The sequence below is a fragment of the Drosophila hydei genome, unplaced genomic scaffold (genome assembly GCF_003285905.1).
Source record: "Drosophila hydei strain 15085-1641.00,03,60 unplaced genomic scaffold, DhydRS2 tig00008127-arrow-arrow-pilon, whole genome shotgun sequence".
NCBI classification, from domain to species: domain Eukaryota; kingdom Metazoa; phylum Arthropoda; class Insecta; order Diptera; family Drosophilidae; genus Drosophila; species Drosophila hydei.
This window is the reverse complement of record NW_022045837.1, coordinates 29436-57032: the sequence shown is the minus strand read 5'-3', so window position 1 is coordinate 57032 and position 27597 is coordinate 29436. Positions and strand designations below refer to the sequence as shown.

The window sequence follows — 27597 nt, the reverse complement described above, 5'->3', positions numbered from 1 at the left end:
TAATGAAGAAAAGAAAGAAAATTGAATTTTGTTTTTTTATTTATTTTATTATTTTTATTTATTTAATTAATAACATGAAATATGACAAACTGAAGCTTAATTTGTTAAGTGTGGCTAAGCTATAAAATAATGGAAATTCATGAAGGCCCATTGGTAGTTGGTTGATGTTTTCTGAAAAGATTCTGAAGGACATAGTCATGATATGGCTGTAAATAGAATGTCAAAGAACCTTTACTAGATATTCGAAAAATAGGCCGTTAAGCCAAGTATGCATACAATACCTATGTAATGGCTCGATAAGCACTTTGAGACAACATTTCTCGATTCTCATATTCATAAATAAAAGCCCAGTTAATATGCGCTGTGCTCATAAATTGTGTGATGCCATTTGCCAAGCGCCCACTGCTGCTGCTGCCTGCCTGCCTGCTCTTGCCTTAGCTTCGCATTTTTAATTTAAAAGTTTGCGATAACAAATGATGCACAGCCTCCGCACCCACACACACAACCACACGCCCACCCATTGGCCCATTCAGATATGTACTTAAAATAAGAAATAATGTTGACTGCTGATTTAGGAGCTGGCCCACAGTGCTCACTCGCATGCAGACACCTATAGCTATCTATAGCAGCATATGTGTGTGGGTGTGTGTGTTGGTCGAAAAGAAATGTAAAAAGAAATGAAGCGAACTTTGGCGCTAATAAATTGCTTCATATCTCGCTGAAGGCAACGCTAATATACTACGCCACAGCAGATAACTCATACGCCGCGTAGCCAGCAGGAGCAGCAGCAGCAGCACCAGCAGGAGGCGTTTCTTTTTTCTCTTCACTGCTTCCATATATGCATATTTATTTCCCCTTTGCTTATCAGCGACTAACACAAAAAAAAGCAAGAATGAACGAAATAAAGCAAAGCAAGTCCTGTAGCACATGAGAAATTGCCAAACACATTAGACGCCGAGCAGACGCAGCAGCAGCAGCAGCCAATGAAGGCAGTCATATAAGTGCATAGCAGTCTCGTTACCATTTCTCATGCGAGCGGAAATTATAATACATATTGCTTATAAATAGTATTTTTAATGGAATGTTACTTGTTTACATATAAATATTTAGTTTCTGTTGTGCTTGTGTTTGTAATGAAAGTTATGAGAATTTCTTTTGTTAGTGGCTTGAAGAATGAGGCAATAAGGCCATGGTTAGTGAAGTGAATATTGTTAGATATGGCTTTAAGAACACATAACTATATAACTAACAAGAGACTATAATGCGTTTCTAAGGAACAGTGCGCAGAAAGCGAAGTGACTGTGTTGATTGAAATATTAGCGCCGAGTAAAACAGTCTTACACGATCATTTTTTTGGTATTTTTCTGCATTTTAATAATAATAAAAAAATATTATTTATATATTAATTTTTATATTTGTATATTTTTGTATTATTTATTATTTATGTTCTGATAACTTTTAGGCAACTTAATCTAAGCTAAAATTAATTAATATACTCTCTTAGGGCTGTGGACGTTAACTAAAGAGGAGCAAGCAGATATAAGGTGTAGTTACAGGGAAGGTTAAAGGAGATATTTGCTCGGTCAGGCGTCTGAGCCTTCTCATAGCTCAAGTGCAGAGGCAAGCTAAACTTTGGGGTAACATTCAAATCTCTCAAGGTATTTTTTGGTCAGATTCCAGATTTAGTCTCAAAGTTTTGTAAATAAAATAGAACATGTTATAGTAAAATAATAAGTGTTATTTTTTATAATATATATAAAAAAAAATAAAATGTTTGATCAAAAATCAAAGAATATATATATTATTTCTATAGATATATGTCTAGATATATCTATTTATTACACACCTTACCGCGGCGCTTTTCCTTGCCCTTTCCTTTCATAGTAAAAACACTTCGAGTTTAGCTCAAAAATTTGACATTTAAAATTGTATTTATTTAATTATTTAATAATTGCTGGGAATACATATTATAATATAATGTATGTATGTGTGTGTGTGTGTGTGTCAGTGTGTGTGTTTTATGTTTATGCTTTCAATAAATTACAAGTAAATTTAGTTGGGTTTTTATATTTTTTTATATATATTTTTTTGTTGATTTTGTGTGCTTATGGATCTAGTGGAACAATTCATATTAAACACGTTCAAGTGTGGCTATAAATGTGAATCTACTTTTTTTCTTTAAGTTGTTAAATTGAAATGAATTGCAGCTGCGTTTTCAGCTGAAAAAGTAATGCCCTTTGGCATGTAGTTGAGCTGATGTCAGGTATTAAATACCAAAAGTGTTTTAGATTAATTTTGCTTAATTTTGCTTAATTTTTGCTTGTTGTCTTCGTAGATATGTGCTAAGCTGGAAAACGTACGAGAAAATAAGGCGAAACCAAATATTATTTGAAGAGGAAACAAGTAATTCCCAATGCTTGTCAAACTATAGACTTCGTTTTATATATATATATATATATATAGATATGGGTAACATATATATTTACAGATGAAATTGGCTCTCTTTGGTTACACTCCTAACTTTGCAAATGGTTTGAATAGTTCAACTTATTTCGATATATTTAGAGTGCTATATAGATATATGCATATATATTATTAGATATTTGATTAGTTCGTGAGCTACAAAACGTGTTTTTGTGTTTTTCCGCGATAAATTAAAGTACGTTTAGTTCAGCTAATTTTAATTTTTAACTAAGTTTTATTTACTCTTTTTAGTTTTGTTTTCTTTTCTTTTTTTTTTTTTGCTAATTCTTCTTTGCTTACTGGGCCTGGTTACTGGGTCTAGATAATAGCTCCGGCTATAATACTTTGAAGAGACGTTGCTTAACTAGGTAGTCTAAGGGAATTCAACTTGCTTTTTACTCAATTTGTCATAGCTGCATAGTAGTTAAGTCTAAGTTAGTTTTTCCTTTTCTTTTAATATATACAAATGGGAGGGAGAGAGACAGAGTTGTGTTTAGTCGCGCTCCTCGTACTTGGGCACAAAGGCACCGAGGCCGCCCAGCTGCCCGCATTGGCTGTTGTCGTAGAGCGACATCTTGAGCCGCTTGCACTTGGCTCGGCGATTCTTGAACCAGAACTGCACATTCTTGCTCTCCAGCCGTGGAAACTTCTGACTGCAAAGGCACACAGAGCAGAGACAGAGAAAAACAATGAAATTGCAGTCGAGTTGCTCGGAGCTTTAGTCGCTCAACTTACCGATAGGGCATGGTATTCAGATCCTCGGTGTATTTGAGTATCAGATTGTGCGAGGGATGTGTGTTCATGGCGAACCACTGCTCCAGCTTGGGCACCTCAGTCACTGGGTCGATGAAGGTGCGATTGCGCTTGCGGCGCTCCTCATTCGAAATGCTCGACAAATTGAGTCCGGCGCCGCCCATCAAGGCATTTGGCTGCAGTCCGGCAGCTGCCGCGGCCGCAGCCGCATGATGGGCATGCGGATGGGCGGCGGCTGCCTGGCCAAAGGCCGGTATATAGTGGCTCATGTACATGAAGGATTGCGAGAACATCGAGTTGGGCACCATGGGAAACGGCAGCTGGTCCTTGTGTGGCGTCACGCTGCCCGCTAGATCCGGCGAGGGCGAGCGAAACTCATCCAGATGACTGGTGTCCTGCTCGTTGTCATCGTCATCCTCATCCATGTCGAGGTCATCCTCCTCTTCCTTGGGCGTGCTGCGCTTGGTTGGGCTGCCGCCAGTTTCCTGCTCGGTGTTGTTGTCGCCGTGGTTGTTGCTGCTGCTGTTGTTGTTATTGTTGCTGCTGCTGGTGTTGCTGCTGTTGTTGTTGGCAGCGGCGCTGGCTTCCTCAGTGCCTGCGGCTTCTGCTGGCGCACTGACATTGGCATTGGAGTTGGAGTTGTCCTGATCTGGCAACTCGGCAGCATCGCTGGCCTTCAGCACGATGGGCTTCTCGTCGTGCTCCTCGACGCCATTGACCACATCGCTGTTAGCGCTCTTCGAACGCTGCTGCTGCTGCTGTTGCTGCTGCTGCTCCTCATCTTCATCATCCTCCAGCATGGGCGAGCTGCGATGTCGCTCGTGCGTGGTTAGCGAAAGCGGCAACTGCGGCGTGCTTGGCCTGCTGGGCTCCTCCTCCAGCTCGTCCGAGTGCTGCGACATGGTGTCAATGTCCTCGGACTTTAAGCTCATGGGACTCTTGAGATAGTCATGCGACATGGACAGATTGCCCATGCTCAGCGGCTGGCTGCCAGCGCTGCTGCTCGAATTCTGACCCAGCGGCGCATGCTGACTCAAGTAGCCGTTCATGGCCGCATGGCCCAGAGCGCTCATCGCATTGCCCAAGCTGCCGCCGCGCATCTCGGCGCGTTTCTGGGCCGCGCGCGCGTTCTTGAACCAATAGACCACGTTGTTCACATCGAGTGGCTTGCGACCGCGACGCGACTCCAGCGCATTCAGCTGCACCACATAGGTCTGGATCTGTTGACGCGACGGATGTGGGTTCTCCTGGAACCACTTCTGCAGCTTGGGCAACTCCATCTCGGGATCAAAGCTGGTGCGCATGCGCGTCTTCTGACTGGGATATTGGCCGGCATGCGCCGTGGCATGATGATGATGGTGCATGCCCGCGTGCATTGGATGCACCAGCATATTGCCATGATGGCCAGCTGCCTGGGCCTGACCCACCACGGCGGCATTGGCATGATGTCCAGCCGCCTCGTTGGCCAGCAGCAGCGATTCGCGACTGCTCATGGCGCCCAAAGGATTGGCAGCGGCGCCTGCCGCATGTGCCGCCGCAGCTGCAGCAGCCGCCATGGCTGTGCCGACGGGAAAGTCCATGTCGCCGGGCACAACGGGCACCGTCGAAGGCGCCGACATAAACGGCAGCATCTTTGGCGTCATAGCGGACTGCGGCGACAGCTGGTTCGACCACCATTGATCAAACTTGCGCCGCAGCTCATCGGAGATCTCCCCACCAGGCAGTGCATAGGTATTCTGATGTGAGCTGCGACAGATTTGCGAGAGCGTCACCTGCAAATGGAGACAAGCAGACGATGCATGCGTGAGGACTATGTGCAAGAGGCGGGACTGTACTTTAAATGGAGTTCGATTGAAATTGCTGGAGATTTATGGCCAAGCATAGTTCGAGATCTCTAGCACATGCATTGGCCTTTCCTGTGTCGCCACGTTAGAGCCAACTGTCTGGCAAGTGTCATAAAAAATCACAGTTCGCTAAGCTACGGGCCAAGTTGGTTTGGGTTGGGGTTTCAGTTTGGTTAAGGCCCTCAAGTGGACGGGATTTACTTAGCCATAAATGTTGGCGGTACGCTGATACCACAAAACTAACAGAGATAGAGCAGGAGAGGGCGAGATAGAGAGACAGAGGTAGGTAGGTAGGGCGCGATAAATAGATAGTTCCTATGCGCCTGATAGGGAGCGACAACAGCTTATGCGATTAAAATTGAATTTAATGTTCAGAAATAGAAATTAATTCGTAAGTTCTTCGGCTAGCAATCACGCACATATCTATCTGTATATATATATATATATATCTGATAGGGTCTAGAGTTGGGTTTCTGTTATGCCGTATTAAATGCTCATAGATACCTACGTCTCCAATATACGTGCGCTTCCATATAATAGATAATGTCTGCTTGCTATCAGCTAAGGAGGCGCCCCAAATCACTTAAGCTGCACGCTAAGTGAGGGAGGGGGAGGGGGAGGGGAAGGGGGCGGCGTGGAGCGGGTTGTCTTGGTGTTATAGACAACTAATTGTAAATAAAAGAAGAAGCAGCAGGGTGGGAGTGGGGTGGAGGGTGGCGCAATTATTAAATTGATTTTCATATCGTTTCGCAATGCGCGAAGAAGCCACGAGACAAACACACGCTGTCATAGTGTGCGTGTGTGTGTGTGCTGGGAATTATAGGAATATATATGCTTATCATGTGATTAGAGCCAAGCGCTTTGCTAATATTAATCAGGGCCAATAAAATCGGTCGCAATATCAATTGAAGGGTATTTCGGTCGTGATTTCCGATAGTGTTATGTATATATATATATATATATATATATATATATATAAATATGATTTATGACTGACTGTCAACAAGTTGAGGGATTTAGATGTGGGTCATGCGCTGCCATTTAAGACTATGATCCAACAGTTGCAACTAAGTCCTGGCCTAAACAATGAGCTCAACCTATCTAAGATATAACCACACATACCTGTGTATGTGTGCGTGTGTGTCTGTGTGTAGTTGTAAATTGTGCTACGATAAGCACAAAGCTGATTAAAAATGAAAACTATTGCTGCAAAGGATTTGTTAAGTGAACCAAAATAAATGAACTCGGCTTAACAAAACATTTCTTTGTAGTCGTTATTTTGTATCAAATTTTGATATGCACACAGACATTTATATATAGACAGGCAGTTGGACGGAGGGACAGACATTGGCTGCGGCTGTTAAGAAAGGGCGCAAAACTTTTGTTGCCAAGGAATCACGTGTGTGTGTGTGTGCGTGTGTGTATTTATGCCTCAATTCACGCAAATTAGCGGTTTGAGTTTTGGCTGTGAAGTTTTTACTTTAAGCTGCGGCTTATGCTGCGCCTAGGCAAGGGCACTGGCGACAAGTTGAGCCAAAAAACTGTAGAGTAAGACGAGCATAATGGGTAAGACTAGATAAACCGCTTACGCATCATTATAGAATTTTTGTCAACTCAAGTTGGGAAAGTTCAAAGCGAATGTCTAATTAGCTAAGATATTATTTGCAGTACGCCACTCACCTCATCCAGTGGGCAGCCGGTGGAGCGTAGCAGGGCATGGGATTGCAGCACGAGCAGCTTCAAGAGCTTGTCCTTGATCTCGCCAAATGGCGAGGTTTTCGGCCGCAAGATGACAATGCGCAGCGTTATAACGGAGGTCAGTTCACCAACTATATCGCTAACCGGCACAGCCGGATTGTCAGAGATCTTTTCCAAGGGTATGGGCTTCCAGTGTTTAATGATGAGAGAGCCTGCCGCGCAGAGAGGACGAAAGGTGCATCAGTTAGAGTATTTATATAGAGAGTCGTCCCTTTGGTTATCCCCACACTCACCTCTGGCTGTATTGGCTACCTCCTGCGAGTAGCCGAGACGCTGCAGCGCAGTCTGAACTATCTCGCTCCAGGGCGTGGCTGCTGCAATGATCACATAGCTGTCCGTCTCAATGTTTGGTCGACGCTTCCACGGCTGGCGTGTGTCGATGGTGAGCGAGGCGTGCAGCGAGTGCACAGACTCCACCACGCAGTGCAGCGGAAGCGATTTCGCTGCAAGAAGAGCGGAAGCGAGAGAAGTTAGAGAAGCATGCTCAAAGGTGCTTAGCGATAAAGAGGATGATATATTAGAGATGTTTGAATACCATAACAGCAAGAATATATTTATTATCAATTATATTTTTATCAGTTCAGAAAACTTATTAGACCAACCTCGGAGTGTCTAAGCAAGTTTATTAAAGGAAATTGAGTTAAGAATTCAATAATTAATTTCATTATCAGTTAAGTTTTTTAGATAGAAAGCAGTGATCATTCCACTTCAATTTGCTGAACTAGTTCGTTCATTGAATAGGGAACTATAGAGTTTATACATAGATAATCATAAAGCCAGTTCAATGTACTGAACTAGTTCAACTAAAAAGTTTATACATAGAAAAGTAGTAAAAAGTTCCAGTTCAATTTGCTGAACTAGTTCGTTCATTGAATAGGGAACTATAGAGTTTATATATAGATAATCATAAAGCCAGTTCAATGTACTGAACTAGTTCATTCTTTAAATAAACAACTAAAAAGTTTATACATAGAAAAAGTTCCAGTTCAATGTACTGAACTAGTTCATTCTTTAAATCAACAACTTAAAAGTTTATGCTTAGAAAAGTACTAGAAAGTTCCAGTTCAATTTGCTGAACTAGGGAACTGTGGAGATTATACATAGATAATCATAAAACTAGTTCAATGTACTGAACTAGTTCATTCTTTAAATAAACAACTAAAAAGTTTATACATAGAAAAGTAGTAGAAAGTCCCAGTTCAATTTGCTGAACTAGTTCGTTCATTGAATAGGGAACTATAGAGTTTATATATAGATAATCATAAAGCTAGTTCAATTTGCTGAACTAATTCAATTACTAAATTGGAAACGATATTCTTTATATTTAGAAAAGTATTAGAAAATTCTAGTTCACTTTGCTAAACTAGTTCATTTTTCAATAAGTTCATTTAGTTCAATGTACCTTTTTCAATAGTTCATGAACGAGAACTAGCTAAGTGCAACATATGATCGAGGAATCTCTGAATCTCTGAATTGAAGAGATTATTAATGAATGTTCCGGATGAACTTTTGAACACTAAAAATGTTCATTAAGTAGTTTTAACTGGTTTTGAGCGATATTTTACAAGTGTAGTTAGAATTAACAAACTTAAGTATATTGAGTTTGGCTCAGACTGAGTGGCTTGTACTTAATGCCCAAGCATTTGCCATAACTGTCGGCTGGCCTTGATGGAAATAATTGTAGTTAGTATAGATTCTGAGTAGTCTCTAGACTACCATTAGCCAGCCCCAACTGCCTACAGTTAATAAAGAACATTATAAGTACCAGACTGGTCAAGGTTTTGGTCTTTATCTGAGAGATGATTCCAACTAAATTCTCGCTCTTCTGATTCTCGCTTGAGTGATGTCTATATGACTGGGAAACTTGAACAGCTCAGTTATATACACACAGAAACTGCTTTAGGCAGGGTATTTTCTAGTCTGTCAACTACAATTTCTCATCTAATTAGAGCCCAACTCTCACTGCAGCTAATCGGTTTAGTAATGCGTTGCGAACGCTTCAAATGGCGCCAAGTGCAAATCGCTCAAATTAAAATCAGCAATTAAAACATATTTTATATATATATATATGCTGCCACGCCTCACTGTTCACTGCGCCCACTGCCGCCCATAAGTATTTAAATAAATTATTGCATGCTGCGGTTAGCCATAAAATGGTTTTAGCCGCTTACCCATTATCAAACAGGATTATGAATATGAATACGAATACGAATATGAATATTCATATATTCATACGTGTATGTGCGTGCTTAGTGCATATATCATAATTATTTATGAATAATGTGGTTAGCACTTGGAGCAATATTGAGTTGGCCATTTGATTGGCTTCGGCTTGAGAGAGTTGTCGGTTTTCATCAGTCAAATATGTGGCCTAAGCCCTTTTGGTCTAAATATTTTTGGGCAAAAACTTTTTACCCGCGACCAATTATGCACAGCTTAAAAATAATTTACCAAAAATGTTTGCCAATAGCAAATGCAAATGCAAATACGCGCCCAATGCCCAATGCCCAATCCAAAGCTGTAAAATGCATTCGAGGCATACGAACTGAGGTGGGCATAGATGCTGCTAGGGGTCTGCGCTCTGGACATCAACTGCAAATAGGCTTAACGCCCTCTGCTGTTGCCGCTGCCACTGCCACTGCCACTGCCACAGCCATAATGGTATTATTAATTATTCCAATTATAAAAATTGTAAGCAGCGCAGATTGTTGGCCGATTGGCATTTGGGCAGGTTTTAAAACAGCCCAAAGAACGCATCGACCAAAAGTTTTACTGCCACAATTATGAGCGATTTTTACTATAAATAAATATATATATTAATGTATATATGTATGTACATAGCTTTGTTTGTGTGCGCCTGCAAATCTTTTAATTGCCATAAAATCCTCATTGGGCATTAAAAATAAATATATCATTGTATGAGCATATTCGTGAAAATCAACCAGGAAATATATAATTATATATATATATATAAATCATTTTTTATGTGTGTAAAATAAAATGCAAAAGTTGATAAGTAAGACGAACAACTATCTGTGACAAAGTGGCACTCTATATACTCTAGGCTTGACGCAAATTTAATATTAAATTAAATATTATTTATTGTATTATCTTATATATTTATTAAATATAATTTTATATTAAATTAAATATTATTTATTGTATTATATTATATATTTATTAAATATAATTTATGTGAAATTTTCACATAAAAAACTTAACTTCCCATGCTATATTTCCTATGGTTTATAGTAGACAAAGTTCTTTAGATTCAATTATTAAACTTGCGTATGAAACCTTTTCTAAGGATTTCTCAAGTCATCTGAAAAGCTATCATGCTAAAATTCCGTTTTCAGCTGATTCTTTCAATGCAGATCAAATATATATACCAGTTCAATATGGATTTATATGCAGTGATAAAGCTTGTGTATATCTCATGAACATATTGTTAAAATCTTTTTTAAAAACAGAACACAAGAACTCTAGATAGCAGCAGTTACAGCTATATATGGTATATAATATATGGTAATATATTAAGTATTTTACCACATAGTAGCTCAATGATATATCAAGAGCAACATCGAACACTTTACAACAATATCTGATTTATATATTAAGACACAGCAAACTTTCCAAACTTCCTTTGTATTTATATTCTTATAGGCACTCTACTATCACGAGCCTAGGCCTGTAAGTGTTAGACAATATAGTAAAACAAAATCTTTTTGAAATTTTGGATTTATATATATACTACATATGTTCTCTTTAAAGAAATGAAATAAAGAAATGAAATGCATTATCAAGCGATTATGTCTAGCTGCTCAATTTAACTAATTCCTCTTAATGAACGAGCCTCTACTTATTATTTATGCTTACATGGAAACAAAAAATAGTACAATTTGCCAAAAATTGTCTAGAGATAAGGTATACATAAACATTAAAAAACAACAAAGCATATTTCATAACAAAATGAAAATACCTTTTTGAACTTTATAACAAATGCCAGCACAAGTTAAACGCTAATAAATATGGCAGATAAGTAGAGCTATATCCGCTCACAGATCTGTGAAATGCCTTTATAAACCACATTCTATAATCTCTTCTATATATATATATATATATATATATACATATATATATAAATTTATCATATTAACATATCAGCTCATTTAATTTCATAAAATTCAGTTAATTTCGTAAAACTCTATGAAATTTTAAACAATAAAGAGCGACAGGCCTTTGCGTGTGGGAGGCTGACATAATGCAGCACACACACATACATACATACATACATACATATATATATATGCGCTTAACCCATGTTCGACCTGGTAATATACGCAATTACGATTTTCGATTTTCACATAGATATTTAAACTGCGGGAGTGACTCCAGGGCTTTTTTCCGCGCTGAGTGGCCGAGGCGCTGACCAGTTTTTGGCTTTGGCATTTGCTGTGCATTGTGCGTGGGGGCAGCTGCTTTCTATCGAGGTGGCAGCGAGGTGCGCTTGTGGCAGCTATTAGCTCTGCCACGAACAATGCAGCGAAAATGCGTCTACTGCAACCGAATAATAAACTCATTAAATCCATTATCCTGCCCCATGATTTGGGGGCTAACACAAAAGCGGATTTTACGCGCATGCATATGTGCGAGTGTGCGCGTGTGTGTGTGTATGCTAATTGTTGCGTAGCTCAGTTCAAAAATGTTGCTGGCCCAGGCACTCGAAAAATGGCTGCCTTTACCTGCGTGGCCGCTAGTTGAAGGGGGCGTGGCGTGGCACATGAATTCAGTCTGCTGGCATAATGCAGGCAGCGCTTAAGTAGCCCCGAGCGACTGCCGCTTATCCTTATTAGCATTATCAGTGGCCAAAAAAAAAGTAAAAATAATCGAGACGCGCAGCCAGCAAATTGAATTAAAAACGTTTCAGGCATTAAATCTCAGCCAAGGCAGTCAGACAGACAGCCTCGCCCAGCCGCTCAGCCGCTCAGCCGCCCATCCGCCCAGTGGCCAAAAGCCACGCAGCAGTTGCCCTAAGCTGACAAACGATTTGTAATGAACTCCACTTGCATAGGCTTAGACGCTGTCGTCGCCTTCCCTCCTCTCTCTCTCACTCTCGCCTCGCAGACTTTTCCATTTTCTCTTACTTTTTTGCCCTGTGTCGCAGCTTAAGATTTATTAACCTGCGTCGATGGCACGAAAAAATAATAATGAAGTTGCCAATTGCCTGGCATTCGACTAGAGACACAAACACAATTCACAATTGTGTTGTATTTTGTATACCCTGTAAGTGTGTGTGTCTGTCTGTCGCGTGTGATTATATAAATATTTAAGAATTTAAAGCCTAGTTACGCCAAAGAGATCAAAGTGAAACTAGATTGTGTTAAATGTAGCGAGGGTAAGTCAAATTGTTGCTATGCAAATTAAATACAGGGTATTTGAGCAGTAGGTAAAGGTATTGCAACAGTTTATATAACTAACTTTGCCATATGAATTTCGACATTTTGAAAATTACAGGGTATTTTTAGTCGCGTTAAGTTAATGTTATATGAGAAATAAATGCAAGTTGACTTGAGACTCTTATTTTTAAAAGACATGTGTTTTATTTAAGCTAAGCAGCACAAAGTTTATACATTTACAGGGTATTCTTTAGTCGCGTAAACTGTTTTCTGCTTAGTAAATGATATTTGCAACATAATAACTGCTCGATAATCAAATTAAATAAGCATTTAAGCTGTCAACTGTACTTAGCTAAGCTTACAGGGTATGTAATAGTTGTGCTGCTAAAGCGTATTACACCAAAAAATATATATAAATTCAGCTTGCGCCAAAAACTTCTCCCACAGCACAGCTCTAATACGATTTTACATCAATTCAATGTTTTTACAGGGTATTTTTTAGTCGTGACCTTTGCTTAACTATTGCAACTGTTGCATACTTTGGTTTCGTTGGTTCTTGATTACCCTACGCTGCTGCTGCTTTTGGCTTATCGCCATCTGAATTGAAAGTTCAAATAAATGGGATATTTTGTGTGTTTCGGCTTCGAGTTCCGAGCTTCGCTTGCTTGTGTCGTCAGCTAAGCTCTCGAACCACCCCCAAGCCAGCTCTTTGAGGCTGATTACGCAACTGCCAGAGGCGGCCAATTAGCAGGGGTGAGAGCGAACGCACACACAAACCCCACTCAACCCGCTTTTCTCGAAAGATTTTAATCTTTGAAAAGTTTTCGTAGCACTGATGTGAATAGAAATTGTTTAGAAATTTTATTGTAATACGACTTTGTGTATGTGTGTGTGCGTGTGTGTGTGCATGTGTGTGTGTGCGCGCTTTTGGCTTTCTTCTAAGAAATTGACCAATTGACTGACCACAAGCAGCGACCAGAACCAACAATAATTATGAATCGCCTACGCAGAACATCAAAACGACTTAATCCCCAACTAAGAAACACACACACACACACACACACACGCACAGTGGCAGGACACATGCAGAGCAATTTGAATGACTGCCGGGCAAGGATTATGTAAGTTTACGAAAATATCTTTTGGAGCAACAAATATTTGTAGTTCAGCTGGTTTTTTGTGTGTCTCGTCGCATGCTTGACCCGAGAGTCCGACAGCCCGAGAGCCCGTGCTGCAGGCAGGACGTATCCTTCGGGTCGCCTCGAATAAATTGTGTATTGTTTATTTATAAGAAAATGTTCATAATTTACTTATTAAAATGATTTGAGTGATTTGGGTAAGAAAATTAAAATTGTACAGAGCCAAAGTTTTAATAACCGTAAAGGATATTTGCCTAATGTGCGAAAGGACATTGGACAAGCAGCTGCCACAGAGGGTGGGGTAAAGGTCCTTTGGCTTAAGCCAAGTGAACTGTTTGAATTTGCTTATCAGTGGTTGACCAGTGGAAATGTCTTAGTGCTCAGAGCTGCACGAAAAATCTTAAGGATTTTAAAGGACTTAAGTGTCAGGCATGTTTGTCTACGTGTGTGCGCGCACGTGTGCGTGTGTGTGTGTGTGTGTGAAAGTAAGAGTGACCGGAAATTAAGCAATAGTCTTAAGGAAATTGCCACAAAGTTTTTTGGTTGCCACGAAGCAGGCAATTTGATGTCCTTTACTCACACTACAACAGCTACAAGTCTAAAGTTTACATAAGTGTGTGTGTGTGTGTGTGTGCGCATTTTTATTTACACTTCAACTTAAGTCCTACTTAATTGCAAACTCTTTTCAGCAGAATTTTTAATGCATGCATTTTAATTTATAATGCCGAGCCAGCCATTGAGGCTACTTAAGAACTTTACACACACACACATACAAGGCACACACATACACTTGCATGCCTTACGCATGACTGCCTACTTCTCACACCTTGGACGCTGCATATCCTTGTCTAAGCCCTGCCACTTGTCCTGCCTTCGCACTTCTCTCTGCAGCGTCTTGCAACAACACAACTCAACACAACAAAAGGAAATCAACTAACTGTAGCTGCTGCAGCTAAAGCCGGCAAAAGCTGCGCCGCACGCTTCAAAATTAAACTTGCAAAAATTGCTTAGCTCAAAGTTGAGATGCTCTATGAAGTTGAAGGGCCACTAGATGCTGATGCGAGAATTAACGATGAGTGAAAGTTGAGTGAAAATTATATATAAAATATAATTAAAATAATGTTGAAAACTTTAACAATTATTTTAATAATAAATAATAATAAAAAATGTTTAAAAGTTTAACAATTATTTTAATAATATGTGCATAGAATTTATGTATTAATTTAATTTAATTTATATATTATTAAGTGATTTCTGTGCTTTCGAATTTATAGATTCAAAGATTTTTAGAAGGCAAAATATACTAGATATACTAGATATGCTAGATATGGATATACTAGAGAAAGTATCTATATAGTATATAGTGGTATATACTATATATACTAGATTTAGTATATAGTATCTATATAGTATTTAGTATATAATAGTATACTTGATATACTATATAATAGATAGATATACTAAATATAATAAAATATTAAAAGATATTTTTATTAAAATTCGTTTTTTATCTTATAAATGCTTATTAACTCTGATAGAAATATACATATACACTATATATATACACTAGATATGAATATGTATAACAAATTCGAATCAGTTAGCCAAACTTCAAAAAATTTCTATCAAATCTAACAACTTTTTGCTATAGTTTCAAGACATGAAGACTTGAAGCTTTTGATGAAAAGAAAAATATTTTTTATATCAATAAAATGAGCTTTAAGGGATAGAACATTTTATGACATTAATACTTAAACATGATTATGATTATTTACAATTTTACTTTTCAACAAAAAATGAGCTTCATCGTTATGGACCATGCCATATATTGAACGAAGAGCACAATAAGTCATCATTATTTGGATACAAGTCTAAAGATCAAGTCTATCCACAATGAAATGTCAAATAAAACTGAATAAAAAGCAACTATACGCGTTTAAATACGTTCTCAAATAACGTAATGCTGCCAACGCAAAGCTGTGAACCACTAAAAGAAACAGCCTTTATAAAGTCTAACAACTTTCGTTTGTAGTGTAAAGAAATGAAGGTTTGAAGTTTTTGTTGTATATTAAAAACTTAGCAAAGACTTTGATGTGATCAAAAGTAGAAGAAGGCAAAAGAACTTATTGTTAAGCAAAAATAAGCGAACTCGGCTTGAACTGTGGCAAAGAGGTTAAGATGGCTTAAGGGCTTCAGTTAACTATTGATTAGCGCAATGGATCGAAATGTTGCTTATATATGCAAACATATATATATAAAGATAAATATATACATATATATATATTTGTTTATTTAGCACATTTTTTGCATTTTGGTATTTTCGAATGGGGAAAACATGTTGAAAACTTTTAAGCGGCTTATAATTAATGCCGCCAACGCGAGCATTTTCTTTCTCTTAACGCTTTACGCTTTCGCGAGCTGCCGTCTTAGCCCTAGCCCCTGCCATGCTAGGTGTTTAGACGGCATTTTTCTGTGTCAGTAACAAAATACATAACCGGAAATCAAGGAATCATTCAGTAAAGCGTCTAAGGCAGGGCAACGAGCATCTTCGTTAGTCGAAAATAATCCTAATGAAATAAGCATGGCCCGTAGCGGTAATTTATTTAAACCCCATTCCAGCCAGACTCAGCTGCCAAATTGGCCTCTGCTACTGGGCAAAGGCATTTAAATTGTCTCAACTTTTGTTTTGTTGCGTAATAAATTCATTTTTTGTCCTTTACAGCATGTAAAACTATGCATATGTGACCCCACAGCCTCCCTCTCTCTCCATTTCTATATATTCTCTGTTTTCTGTCTTAGATTTAATCCCTTTGTTGGCAACAATATATATGTGTATATATATATATGGAAGACTTGCAGATATGTTGATTTGGGCGGCCAGGTGGCAGGTGGCGAGGCCAGAAAAACTAAACCAGCCCGAGAGTCCTCTGAATGGATTTTCTTAAGTGGTTCTAAGCTTTGTCTGTGAAGCAAACCAGAAAACATGCTTATACATGCGGCCAAGTGGCTGGCTGGCTGGCTGGCTGCCTGGCTGGCAGTTCGAGTTCAAGTACAGGCAGCTGAACGAGTTCAGCTCGCTCCAGTTCCGAGTCCAGCTCCGGCTCTAGTGGCATTAGCAGCTGCTTAAGGCACTGCAGCACTTCATTAGTTCCAAGTTCGAAGACAAGCAGCAGCAGCAGCAGCAAGGACATCCGCACTGAGCATCAAGACAATGGACAACTGCGCACGATAATTGAATGCAAGCAAAGCCTTGGCTACGCAGCCCCCGCCCCCACCCAGCCCTTGGAAATCACCCAAAAGAAAGCAGCCCAGCCAGAAAAAGGGGGCAGCCGCTGCAGCTTGAGTGGGAAAGGCCAACAAAATCACAAGAAGTTGCCAAATCCTTACAAAAGGATTATGATGTGTATTTTTGGTCAAAGCACGTTGATGAGTGCCAAACGACTTTGTTGAGTGTTGAGATTTTTCTCTCTTTCTCTTCCCATACACGCATACATATATATATATATATGTATATATATATATTATATATATATATATGTATATATATATATATTATATATATATATATATGTATTTATGTATGTTTATGGTAATGGAAATGGAAATGTAATCTGTGCTTGGAACTAATTCGAATTCCTTTATAAAAGCGTGCAAAGGAGTCCATTGATTAATTGATGACATTTAAGTATCGCATTTCGACAGCCAGCTGCATAGCTGAGCTGCTGATGGACGAGTGCAAGTTAAGCTATATTTGCTATGACTACGAGATATCCTATAATTGAAGAGAAGCAGGAAGAGAATTAAGAAAAGTTTCTGCTTCTCTTTCTTTCTTCTTCTATTTGCTATCTATCCCTTTCCTCTCTTATATTTATTTCTGCTATTTTCTATTTTCTATGTTCTATCTTCTATTTATTTTCATCTATTTTCTATCTTCTATCTTCTATCTTCTATCTTCTATCTTCTATCTTCTATCTTCTATCTTCTATCTTCTATCTTCTATCTTCTATCTTCTATCTTCTATCTTCTATCTTCTATCTTCTATCTTCTATCTTCTATCTTCTATCTTCTATCTTCTATCTTCTATCTCTATCTTCTATCTTCTATCTTCTATCTTCTATCTTCTATCTTCTATCTTCTATCTTCTATCTTCTATCTTCTATCTCTATCTTCTATCTTCTATCTTCTATCTTCTATCTTCTATCTTCTATCTTCTATCTTCTATCTTCTATCTTCTATCTTCTATCTTCTATCTTCTATCTTCTATCTTCTATCTTCTATCTTCTATCTTCTATCTTCTATCTTCTATCTTCTATCTTCTATCTTCTATCTTCTATCTTCTATCTTCTATCTTCTATCTTCTATCTTCTATCTTCTATCTTCTATCTTCTATCTTCTATCTTCTATCTTCTATCTTCTATCCTCTATCTTCTATCTTCTATCTTCTATCTTCTATCTTCTATCTTCTATCTTCCATCTTGCATCTTCCATCTTCTAGCTTTATCTATCTAGCTTGCTGCTATCGACTTCTCCAATCAGCTTAAGGACATTACATTAATCGCATAGAGATCTGAAATACAAACAAACTGCTATAAGAAGAAGCAGCAGACCTAAGCAAAGTCCTTTTCAAGTGCTCAAAACAAATATAGGAAAATGTCAATGAATGCAAATAAGCCGAAAATGTAGAAAAAGGATTAAAATTATGAACGCAGGATAAGGCAAACAGACAGTCAGACCGAAATGCAGCAGGCTGTCTTTATATATGCAGTCATGTGTGATCACACACACACACACACACTCTCTCAGTTAGCCACACAAAGGAAATGCCGGTCACAAAAAGGATTTGGAATCTCTCAAATATTATCAAGTGGAGAACAAGCCGTGGCCGTTGACGTTGACGTTGTCGCTGTCGTTGCTATTGGCATTGGCTGTTTTTTTTTTGTTCTCTCTTTTGGTCCTGCGGCAGCACTGAGTGGGATTTAAATGTCGATAATGTTGGCAAACACAAGGACAATAATCGAAGGACTATGCCGTGGCGAGTCAAATGTTTGCGCAAAATGTCAAAAAATCGACTCCGACGTGCAGTTCAACCAGAAATAAGCGCACCAAACCAAAATGTCATTGACTACCCCCCGAACAGCCAATAGGAGTTAGCAATGCACACACAAACACACACACTCACACATATGTTGCCAGCCACAAATGTCAAGTTACATTATCACACTTGCATACGCTTTTCAAACTGCGAGTCGAAACGCGATGCGACGAGTGCTATTTGCCAGCTGCTCAAATCGATCGAAGCTTTTTTAAAGGACATCTACTCGAGGACGAGCTATTGTTGTAGAAGGCTCAGCTAATGCACTGAGCGACACTCTACAGCTAGAATGAGAGTCGCATGAGACTTCTTAAGCCTGTGAAGTGAGATGAGAACTGTTCTCTGTGTCTGGCTGTAGCTCTAGCTGGCAGAGCAGATTAGACTGCACTGAGAGAAATTTTAAGGCCTTGAATGCATGTAAGATTTGCTGGGAGTTGATAAAGATAGATATATTCGCAGTGTGTCCATGGCAAATGAACAGCACTGAGAGAAATTTTTGGTCTACAAAGAAATTCAATTGAAGCTAAAGAATCAAAGTAAGAAAATTTTAACTCGATATTCTCAAATGTTTTTCCTGATTTCAAATGATTTCTATCTTGTCAGCTTTTCTAAGTTATTGAACCATAAAAGTACTACTTGAATTTGTAGTACTAATTATTGGTAACTTCAATATCTGCTTTTAGCTTCAATTTCCACAAGTTTTCTTCAAAGTATAGTCTAATTCTCAGTTAGCAGTTGTGAAATTTGATAAGCATTTCAATATTTCAATCTCAATTTTTTATAAAAATTTTTTAAAAATTTATTTAAAAATTTATTTTAGCCTTTTTGAAGAACAAATTTGATTTAAAGCTAAAATATAGCAATGAAAAAGTTTTCAAAAAATATCTATGAAATATATGCGAGTCTTCAGTTAGGGTATCCACTGTAGCTACGCTTGGTTTCGACTTAAGCAACAGCAAATTGCCTCGATACAAAACTTCCGACGGCTTCTGCAATATATTTTTAGCTGTTTATAAATTGTGTTTTGATTTAAGGCAAGAAGACAAAGCTAAACCTTGAAGCTTGATCGGCTTATTTAAGGAAATGTCTGCTTAATATTATAAACAAATTAAAAATCAATTTTTGCTGTTATTGCTGCTGCCGTGGATTGTCTTTAGCAGCAAAAAGCGGGCCAGAAGCAACAGTCAGCAGTTGCAGTCGGCGTCGCAGTTCGTTTTGCAGTCGCATTGGGAGTCGTCGTCATCGTCGTCGGCGTCGTCATCGCAGTTGCCACACATGGCGGCAACCTTAATCACTTTAGTTATCAATATTACTTATTTACGTTGCTCCTACTTAACGCTTAAGACGCTTTGCCTTTTATGCAGTCTGCCTTCAGCGAGTGTGTGTCCAAGTGAATTATGTGCCTATATATAGGCACGCATATATCGGCATATATATATATATATATATATATATATATATCTGTGCATATGCAGATAAAAGTTGTGCACTGCTCTAGCATTACATTTGCTTTTAAATCTTCCTGCTTAAAGCCAAACAAAGTCTTTGAGGAGCGAACGGCGGCACAACACGCGATTGATTCAATTAAGAAGAGACACGGCAAAACAAAGGCATATATATAGTATTCATATACTATATATATGTATACAGTATATGTACTTTAAAAGTGTGTAACTGAACACGCATACGCCTAGTTGGTTATGAGCGACTGTCGGCTGCATTGATTAATATAATCCGCTTGAAGACGCTCCCTTCCACGCTCTTAAGTTACAGACTTGCCCTCCCCAGAGACTGTGGGCGGCTGAGGGGCGTGGCACCGCTCACCTGCCCCATGCCACCGCCCCCCACCCGCTCGCGCTCAGTTTTAAGTACAAGTTAATGGTGCTTATGCATATTACCCACAAGCCAGCGTACCCATTGCCATATCGAGGCCATTAATACTCAACCAAATGATTTCTTCTTCTTCTTTTTTATACAATATTTTAAATGCTCGTTTACCGGGAGATTTTAAAAAGAGTATATAGGTTTGGAATGAGATTAAGGAATATATATCATATAATAATTGCATAATAAAGGCTTTTAACTAAGTCGCTCTAGATTGAAATATTTTATCATCAACAAAAAACTAAATATTAAATTTTAGTCTTTCAAAAAAAAAAGCATCTAAATTAACAAAATTTTTGAAGTTCTGAGGTAAATGATATCAATTCACATCAATACGAAATATATAGAAATAAATAAAGTTAATACTTCGAGTTAGTTATAGTTATAGTCGATAGTTATAGTCGAGTTCGTCGTAAAAACAGCTAAAGAGAAAAATTTTTAACGCTAAAAATTAAATGACTAGAATTAAGTTTTCTTAATTTTCAAAAGTAGTGATCAGTAGATACACTTTCATGCATTTTACAAGCTACCCTCGTATGTTCATAAATCTATAAATTGAGTTGGAATTTGGAAACTTGAGCGAGTATTGCGCAGTCAGTTGCCTTTGCTGGCAATCATTGCTACTTTTTCTTTTAAACAATATTTTGCTGCTGCTGCTGCTGTTGCTTCTTATGATTTGTGCCTTGTGCTTGTTGCTGTTGTTGTTGTTGTTGTTGTTAAGTATTTCACTGTATTTTAAATCGATCCAATGGCAAAGCGTCTTTGTGCCGCGCGCTGCGAGAGTGCGCTCTCAGCTTAATCCGCTGCCAATGAACTGCGAATGCTGCTGCCGCCGCTGCTGCTGCTGCTGAGGTCGTCAGATGAGCGGCTTTGGCTGCTTTTGAATTGGAGCTGAGAAGGGGGTGTGACGACGAAGGGGCGATGTGGGCCTTGCATGAGTCAGTTGAGCTTCGGTTGGGTTTATTAGTGCGGCAGCTCCTGTTGCCCCAGCAAGAAGCTTCGCCGACTCAAGTCTGAGCAGAAGGATGTAGCTGTGCATGTGGATGTCGTTGTCGATGTGGATGTGGACGTGGATGTGGATGTCATTGTGGATGCCGCTGGCGTGTTGGTGTCAGTGTCGCATTTGCCGTTTTCGCATTGGTATTTGGGTATTTGGGCTTTGTCTGGTGGGGATGAAATTTGATCCTCTGCGTGGCAGCAGCAGCAACGGCAGCAGCGACAGCAGCAGCGTATTTGCATTAAGCGTAACCTTTTGCTGCTGCCACAACAACAACAACAACAGCAAGTAGAAAAGCAACCACAAAAGCGTAAAAGGGTGCGCTGGCAGCGCTGCCGCCGATACGCCGACTGCCAAGGAGCTTAATTTGAGGAGGGGATTTACGCTGTGGCATTATAATTCTTTCTTTCTTTCTTTGCCCCGCACACTCTTCATTTTTCATTTTTTTTTTTTTTTTGTATTATTATTATGCCTCGGCATCTTATTCTTTACGTTTTTTTTCTTTAGGGATTAAGCAAATTTCTGTAGAGATTTGCCAGTTAAGGCGCAATGCAGTGTCTTGCATTGATTAGTTGTTGCTGCGCGGATTAGTTGCATCGGGTTACGCAGTGCGAGCAGAGCACACACACACACATGCACATGAACTCATTCGCACACTCACACTCCAACAGCTGACAGCTTAAGTCCAAACAGTAACAAAAATAAAGCTCGCTAAAGATGCATATGCCTGTCCCACTCTTACTACTCCTCCTCCCTACCCTCTCCACTCTCTTCCTCCCAGCACCTCGCTCCCTCTCTCTCACACTCCTTTGCTCTTTGCCCTGCTCTTCAAATCTTAAACATTTATCCGCGCGTATTATGTGGCCAACTCTGGCTAATTGCCAGGCCGCATTAAGCGTGGCCACACTCATACATACACATACAGCTTTATTCATTTATAACATGTGTGTGTTGTGTTATTTTTTGCGTTGATTCGCTTTGGGGCGTTAGTTGGTAGCTGGCTTTAGTGTGTGCGAATTGAGTGTTGTTTATGTTGTTGTTGCTCTTTGTCACTGGCATCAACATCAACACCATCTGCGGTATTCAATTTAAGGGGATTAACTGCTAATTTTTTGCGATTTCACTCAATGCCAGAAAACTTTTTATCTACATGGCTTTTTCATATGGCTGTGTGTGTTTCTGTGTGTGTACCAACCGCCTGTGGAGTCAACAATGCAGCATGTCCTTGCATATGGAGTCATTTGCCAGCAGAAGCCAAGCAACGGGCTTAAAAGGGCAATTGGCATTGAATAGCGAAATGTCCCAAAAAGGGAAAAAGAAGGGAATTTTTAAAAGGCTTTCGTTAGCTCTATAGCATGCAAGGGAAATTCGTGTTTTTTATGCGAACTGTTAAAGTTAAAAAAGAGTTTCGATGCAATCATTGCCTAATTATGTGAAACATTTGATATTAGCTTATTTCAATTTACAACTTTTGTTGTTATCGGTAATCAGTAATAACATTTATCGACTTTTCCGTACTTAAATGATAACAATTGCAAAATCCCTACGATAAAAAGCAACAACAGAAAATATTAAAATTAAAAATAATTACAAAAATAAAATATTTAATCTATAGACCAAAATAAACCCACCCCAAAAATTAGATAAGCAAAAATTGCTTAGCTATAAAAAATTTAATAAACTATAAAACTTATCAAAATTATAGTTTTCAGTCTCTTCAATATGTTAATAGATAAGACACGCCCTAAGCATTTAATTATAAAGCAATTTGAATAATTACAAAATCTTCTAGGCAGCCATTGCTGCATGAAGCGTAAAATGTGTAGAGTGATGTACTAGAAAATACCCTATATCCATTGGATTTGATATAATGGAAGAACTTAAGTGAAAATATTGTAGATCTTGAAACAGAAATAGATTAAAATATTATCATAAATGGATATATGAGATCGACAAATTCATGGCTTAAATCTTTTTCAAACCAGTTTCGGGATTTGAACAGCCTACATCAGTGGATACCTTATAAACGACTCACATGCCAGACATTTGAAATATTTGAAAATCAAATATATTTATATATATATATATATATATATATATATATATATATATATATATATATATATATATATATATATATATATATATATATATATATATATATATATATATATATATATATATATATATACGATGGCTGTTTAATGGTTTACACCGTTTAACATAGATAGAAGGTTAAAGTAACTTATCTATGGAGATCGATTCAATAAATAATTTATAATAATTCTCCTAATTCACAAAATTCTCAAGCAACCCTTGCCCATTAGCAGTAGTATTAAAAACGATCTTTTAAAATGTATTATGTTTTTTTCTGATCATCGTACATTGCTATCCTCGTCAATTAAAATCAGATCAAACTCTATTATTAGCTGCGCAATAAGTAAGCATACGGTTAACTAAGTAACTGTGAAACGCTGTTGCTTGAATCCTAATTGCTTACACACGCACACACAAAAACGCGCGTGCTACGCAAGGAGAGCGGGAGTGCGAGAGCGAGAGAGCGCGGGTCTGCTAACTAAGCAACGCTAGTTGCTATTCCCATTCCTAATTCTCCTATTCCCTTGCCGTCAGCTGCTTTCACTTATCATTTTAGCCTTTATTTTATTTTCACAGCCTTATTCCTGTTGAGCGTTACGTGTGTTTCACGTTGTTGTTGTTCTTGCGGCTTAGCATGTGAATGCGTGTGTGTGCGTGCCTTTGGTTAGGCGCTAGGATGAGCGCACTTGCCGCTGTCTTGAGTGCAAAAGCGCGACGGCTCTGTTGTTGTTATTGTTATGCATTGTTGTGTTTGTATTTGTTGTTGTGCCATCTCTCTGCTGCCAGCTTAATGTATGTGTCTGTGTGTGTGTGTGTAAGCTCCACTGGGATGCCAAACAGTAGCACAAAACAAAATCTAGTGAACTTCATAGGGATTAGCCTGCACGAAAGCAACAAATTTAAAAGCTTTCGCTCTGCTTTTTAAGTTCATTTGTGCGCGTTTGTCTGTGTGTGTGTGAGCTCTTTTCTGCCTGTGTGTGTGTGAGTGAAGTATTGTTGCTACTGCTATCCCTGCTGCCGCCTGCCTTTGTTGACAAATGCGACTTGACAGTGGTGTGGCAAATCTCGTCTGGCGACACAAACCAAATCTCCTCTCTATATGTGTGTCTGTGTGTGTATTGCACATGCCGGCTCCACATGGTCTTGGTTTTGGTCTTGGGCTTAGAGTTCACTTAACACTTGGCATAGGTCACTTTTATAAGGCACTTAATAACTCGCATTCACATTCATTCACAATCGACACAGTTGATTTCATATATACATACATGAATATGTGGACACTCGTATTTATATTTGTAATTTAACTAGCTACAGCTGCCTTTTAGACATGCGCGCACGCTTAATCCTCCATGCACCCAGAACATAATCCAATTGCACACCAACGCACAAAATAACAATAATAACAGCAACAGCAGCAACAACAAGAACTAGTAGAGGAAGAAGAACCGGCGCGAAGTAAAAATACGACACGAAAATAAATTCAAAATAAAGAGAATGAGTGAGAGAGCAAAATGTAAGACGAACCTTCTTCCAGCATGTTTGGCACGATACTAAAAAGCAATGCGGAGCACACAGCACGTTTTGGCGCCCCATGCGATGAAAACACGCACACAAAACAGAGAGCAAGAGAGCGAGTGAGCCAGCGAGCGCGAGAGCGCAAACACACACAAGCACAGACACAATGGCAGCCGCAGATATCAACATGTGGCCCGGCTCTCTGCTATTACATTACTGCTCGCACACACAGATACGCTCACTCTTTCGCTCTCGCTCTCACTTCCTCAGCGCTGTTCGTTGAGCCTGGGCCGCATTACGCTTATCAAAGTATATCTCAGGGATTATACGAAATGAATGGAATTAAGGATTAATTTCCAAGGGATGTCATTTCGTTTTCGGATAATTCTCTCTGTGTGCGTGTATATGTGTGCCTGTATGTGTGTGTGTATTGCCAACAGCTTACGATATAATGGATTCAGGTTCGCACTGCTGCCACAGTCGCCCCTTCCGCATTTGCCATGGGGTTTTTTTGGTTTATAAAAAATACAGCCGAGTTTATAATGCCAAAGCGGGTTATAAGACATAGGCGGCGAATTGTATAAAGATATATGTATATGTTATATGAACATATAATAAAAGAGGTGTGCATTGATTAGAACTTTGACTGATATCGGATAAGGCGCGTTTGGATATTTAAAAAAATTTACAAGTAGATAAAACTGTTGATAATATAAGATAAGTTTAGTTATTAAATTATAAAATATATATGAGTTGCCTTTAAAATTATGAAGTATTCAATCAGCTATATTGGATTAAAATCTAGATTTTTGAATAACTCGAAAATATTTGAAGTTTAACAAAAGAATTATTTATCTTAGCGCTTTCAGAAGAGCATCAAAAGTTCAGTCTACATTTAGCTAACAGCCTACACAACAATTGATTTACGCCTAAATGTCACCTTATTAGAGACATTGCTCTCACAGCCAGACGTCCGACAGCCGACGTCCGTCCCCCTCTGTTGATGCTTAATGGGCTGCCAAACGACGCCACTGCTCATTATAATACCAAGCGATCCATAAAACGAAGAGTTAAATCCGAAATAATAATCCCGCACGAAATTAAATCCCTCGCCCACACGCGCAAAACCCCAAACCCCGAAATGCTGAACGCCACAGCGTCTACGGCCTCCAATGCCCCGCGCGCGCCTTCTCTGTTTGCCTGGAAAAAAGTTAATCCCCACAGCAGCAGCAGCAGCAGCAGCAGCAGCAACAGCAGCCGACATCGCTGCCGTCGCCGTCGCCGTCGACGTCGACGTCATTTTATCCGCCAACTTCAACTGTGGGGCTGTCACTGCTGCTGCCGCTGCTGCTGCTGCCTCGCTGTGTGTGGTGCGGCCCCCACCTCCCCATTGACCCCCGGCCCTGCTTCAACTCAGCTTGTTTTTGGGCATCTCGCTGCAGTTGGCTGCGACGTTGGCTGCGCTGCTGGTTTAAGGATTAACACAGACACAAACATTGCCAGCACGCACACACACACATACACACACAGTCGCACAGTCACACACACACATGCAGAACTAAAGCACGCAATGGGCAAGAGCACAAAATCGTTGGGATTAATGCGGGATCTACTTTATTGCGAAAATATGCTCGACCAACGCGAGTGTCCCCTCTCACTCTCTCTCTCTCTGTCTTACTCTTCCTCTCGTTCTGTCGCTCTCTCTGCCTCTTTCTCTGCGGCACGTCCTGTCCAGTCATGGCAAATAATTTGGCTGGCGTTGGCGTTGGCATGGATTGTAGCGACTTAAACGAATTGGGATTACGTTGCGTATGATTCATATGAAGGCTAAAACAACAACAACAAGCCAACTGGCTTTAAACAACAACAACATGTGGCATGTGGCATGTGCGTTTCCATTTATGCATGCTGCATTGGTTGGTTGGTTGTTTGACGTAAGGCGCGGTGGGTTGGGGTTGGGGTTGGGGTGTTGGAGGCATTCAAACGGATTACAGCAAGCAGAGCCAAAAGCTTCAACTCAACCCTCGCTTTTTGTGCGCAAATTGAAAATGACCAGGCAAGGGTGGGGCAAGGGCAGCTTTTGGCCCAATATGCTGGGAGCTGCCCTGGGATAATCCTTGAGGCGATCAATAAAGCGCTGCCAGCCTGACTGATGGCCAGACACAGCGACAGACGGAGAACGAGAGACAGTTAGACAGACAGTTGGACAGCTTTGTGGTGCGGGTGATGGAATTGGCATTGGGATTAGCAGTCCAGACGCAGAGCGAGACAAGCATGCACCTGGCTGGCACACGCACACACACACACAGAGCATTACTTTAGCTGGCAGCTTAATCCCAACTGCTTCGCCTCTGCAGTTTAAAAGCAAACAGGGCGACGGCAAAACAAAAGCTTAACTGCAAAGGCAAGCAAAAGGAGACGTCGCTGCCGACGACCAACGAAACTTCTCTTCATTTGTGCCTGATGGGATTAGAGCTAAAGCCAGATAAAGGGATAAAGGATTTCAAATTCGAAATGCGTGCCCGGCCGGCGCATCGGTAAAACTTTTTTGCCCGCAGTTGTTGTTGCTCGACAACTTTTGGCGCCAAATTCGCATGCAAAGCAGGCCACACACAGACAGAGAGACAGAAGCTACCCTTTTGATACTTTGGGCAGGAGA

General features: G+C 39.6%; 1 protein-coding gene across 1 annotated transcript in view; it reads right to left on the bottom strand.

Moving 5' to 3' along the window:
* Positions 1 to 2006: 2006 nt before the first annotated feature.
* Positions 2007 to 27597, bottom strand: part of LOC111600893 — a 41110-nt gene continuing 15519 nt past the window's right edge. Inside the window, exons 3-6 of the mRNA XM_030225253.1 lie at positions 7052 to 7261; positions 6741 to 6970; positions 3199 to 4988; positions 2007 to 3116 (exon numbers count right to left, since the gene is read on the bottom strand). Coding sequence (XP_030081113.1) covers positions 2957 to 3116; positions 3199 to 4988; positions 6741 to 6970; positions 7052 to 7261 — 2390 coding nt within the window. The 3' untranslated portion in view covers positions 2007 to 2956. The remainder of the gene's footprint in view (positions 3117 to 3198; positions 4989 to 6740; positions 6971 to 7051; positions 7262 to 27597) is intronic.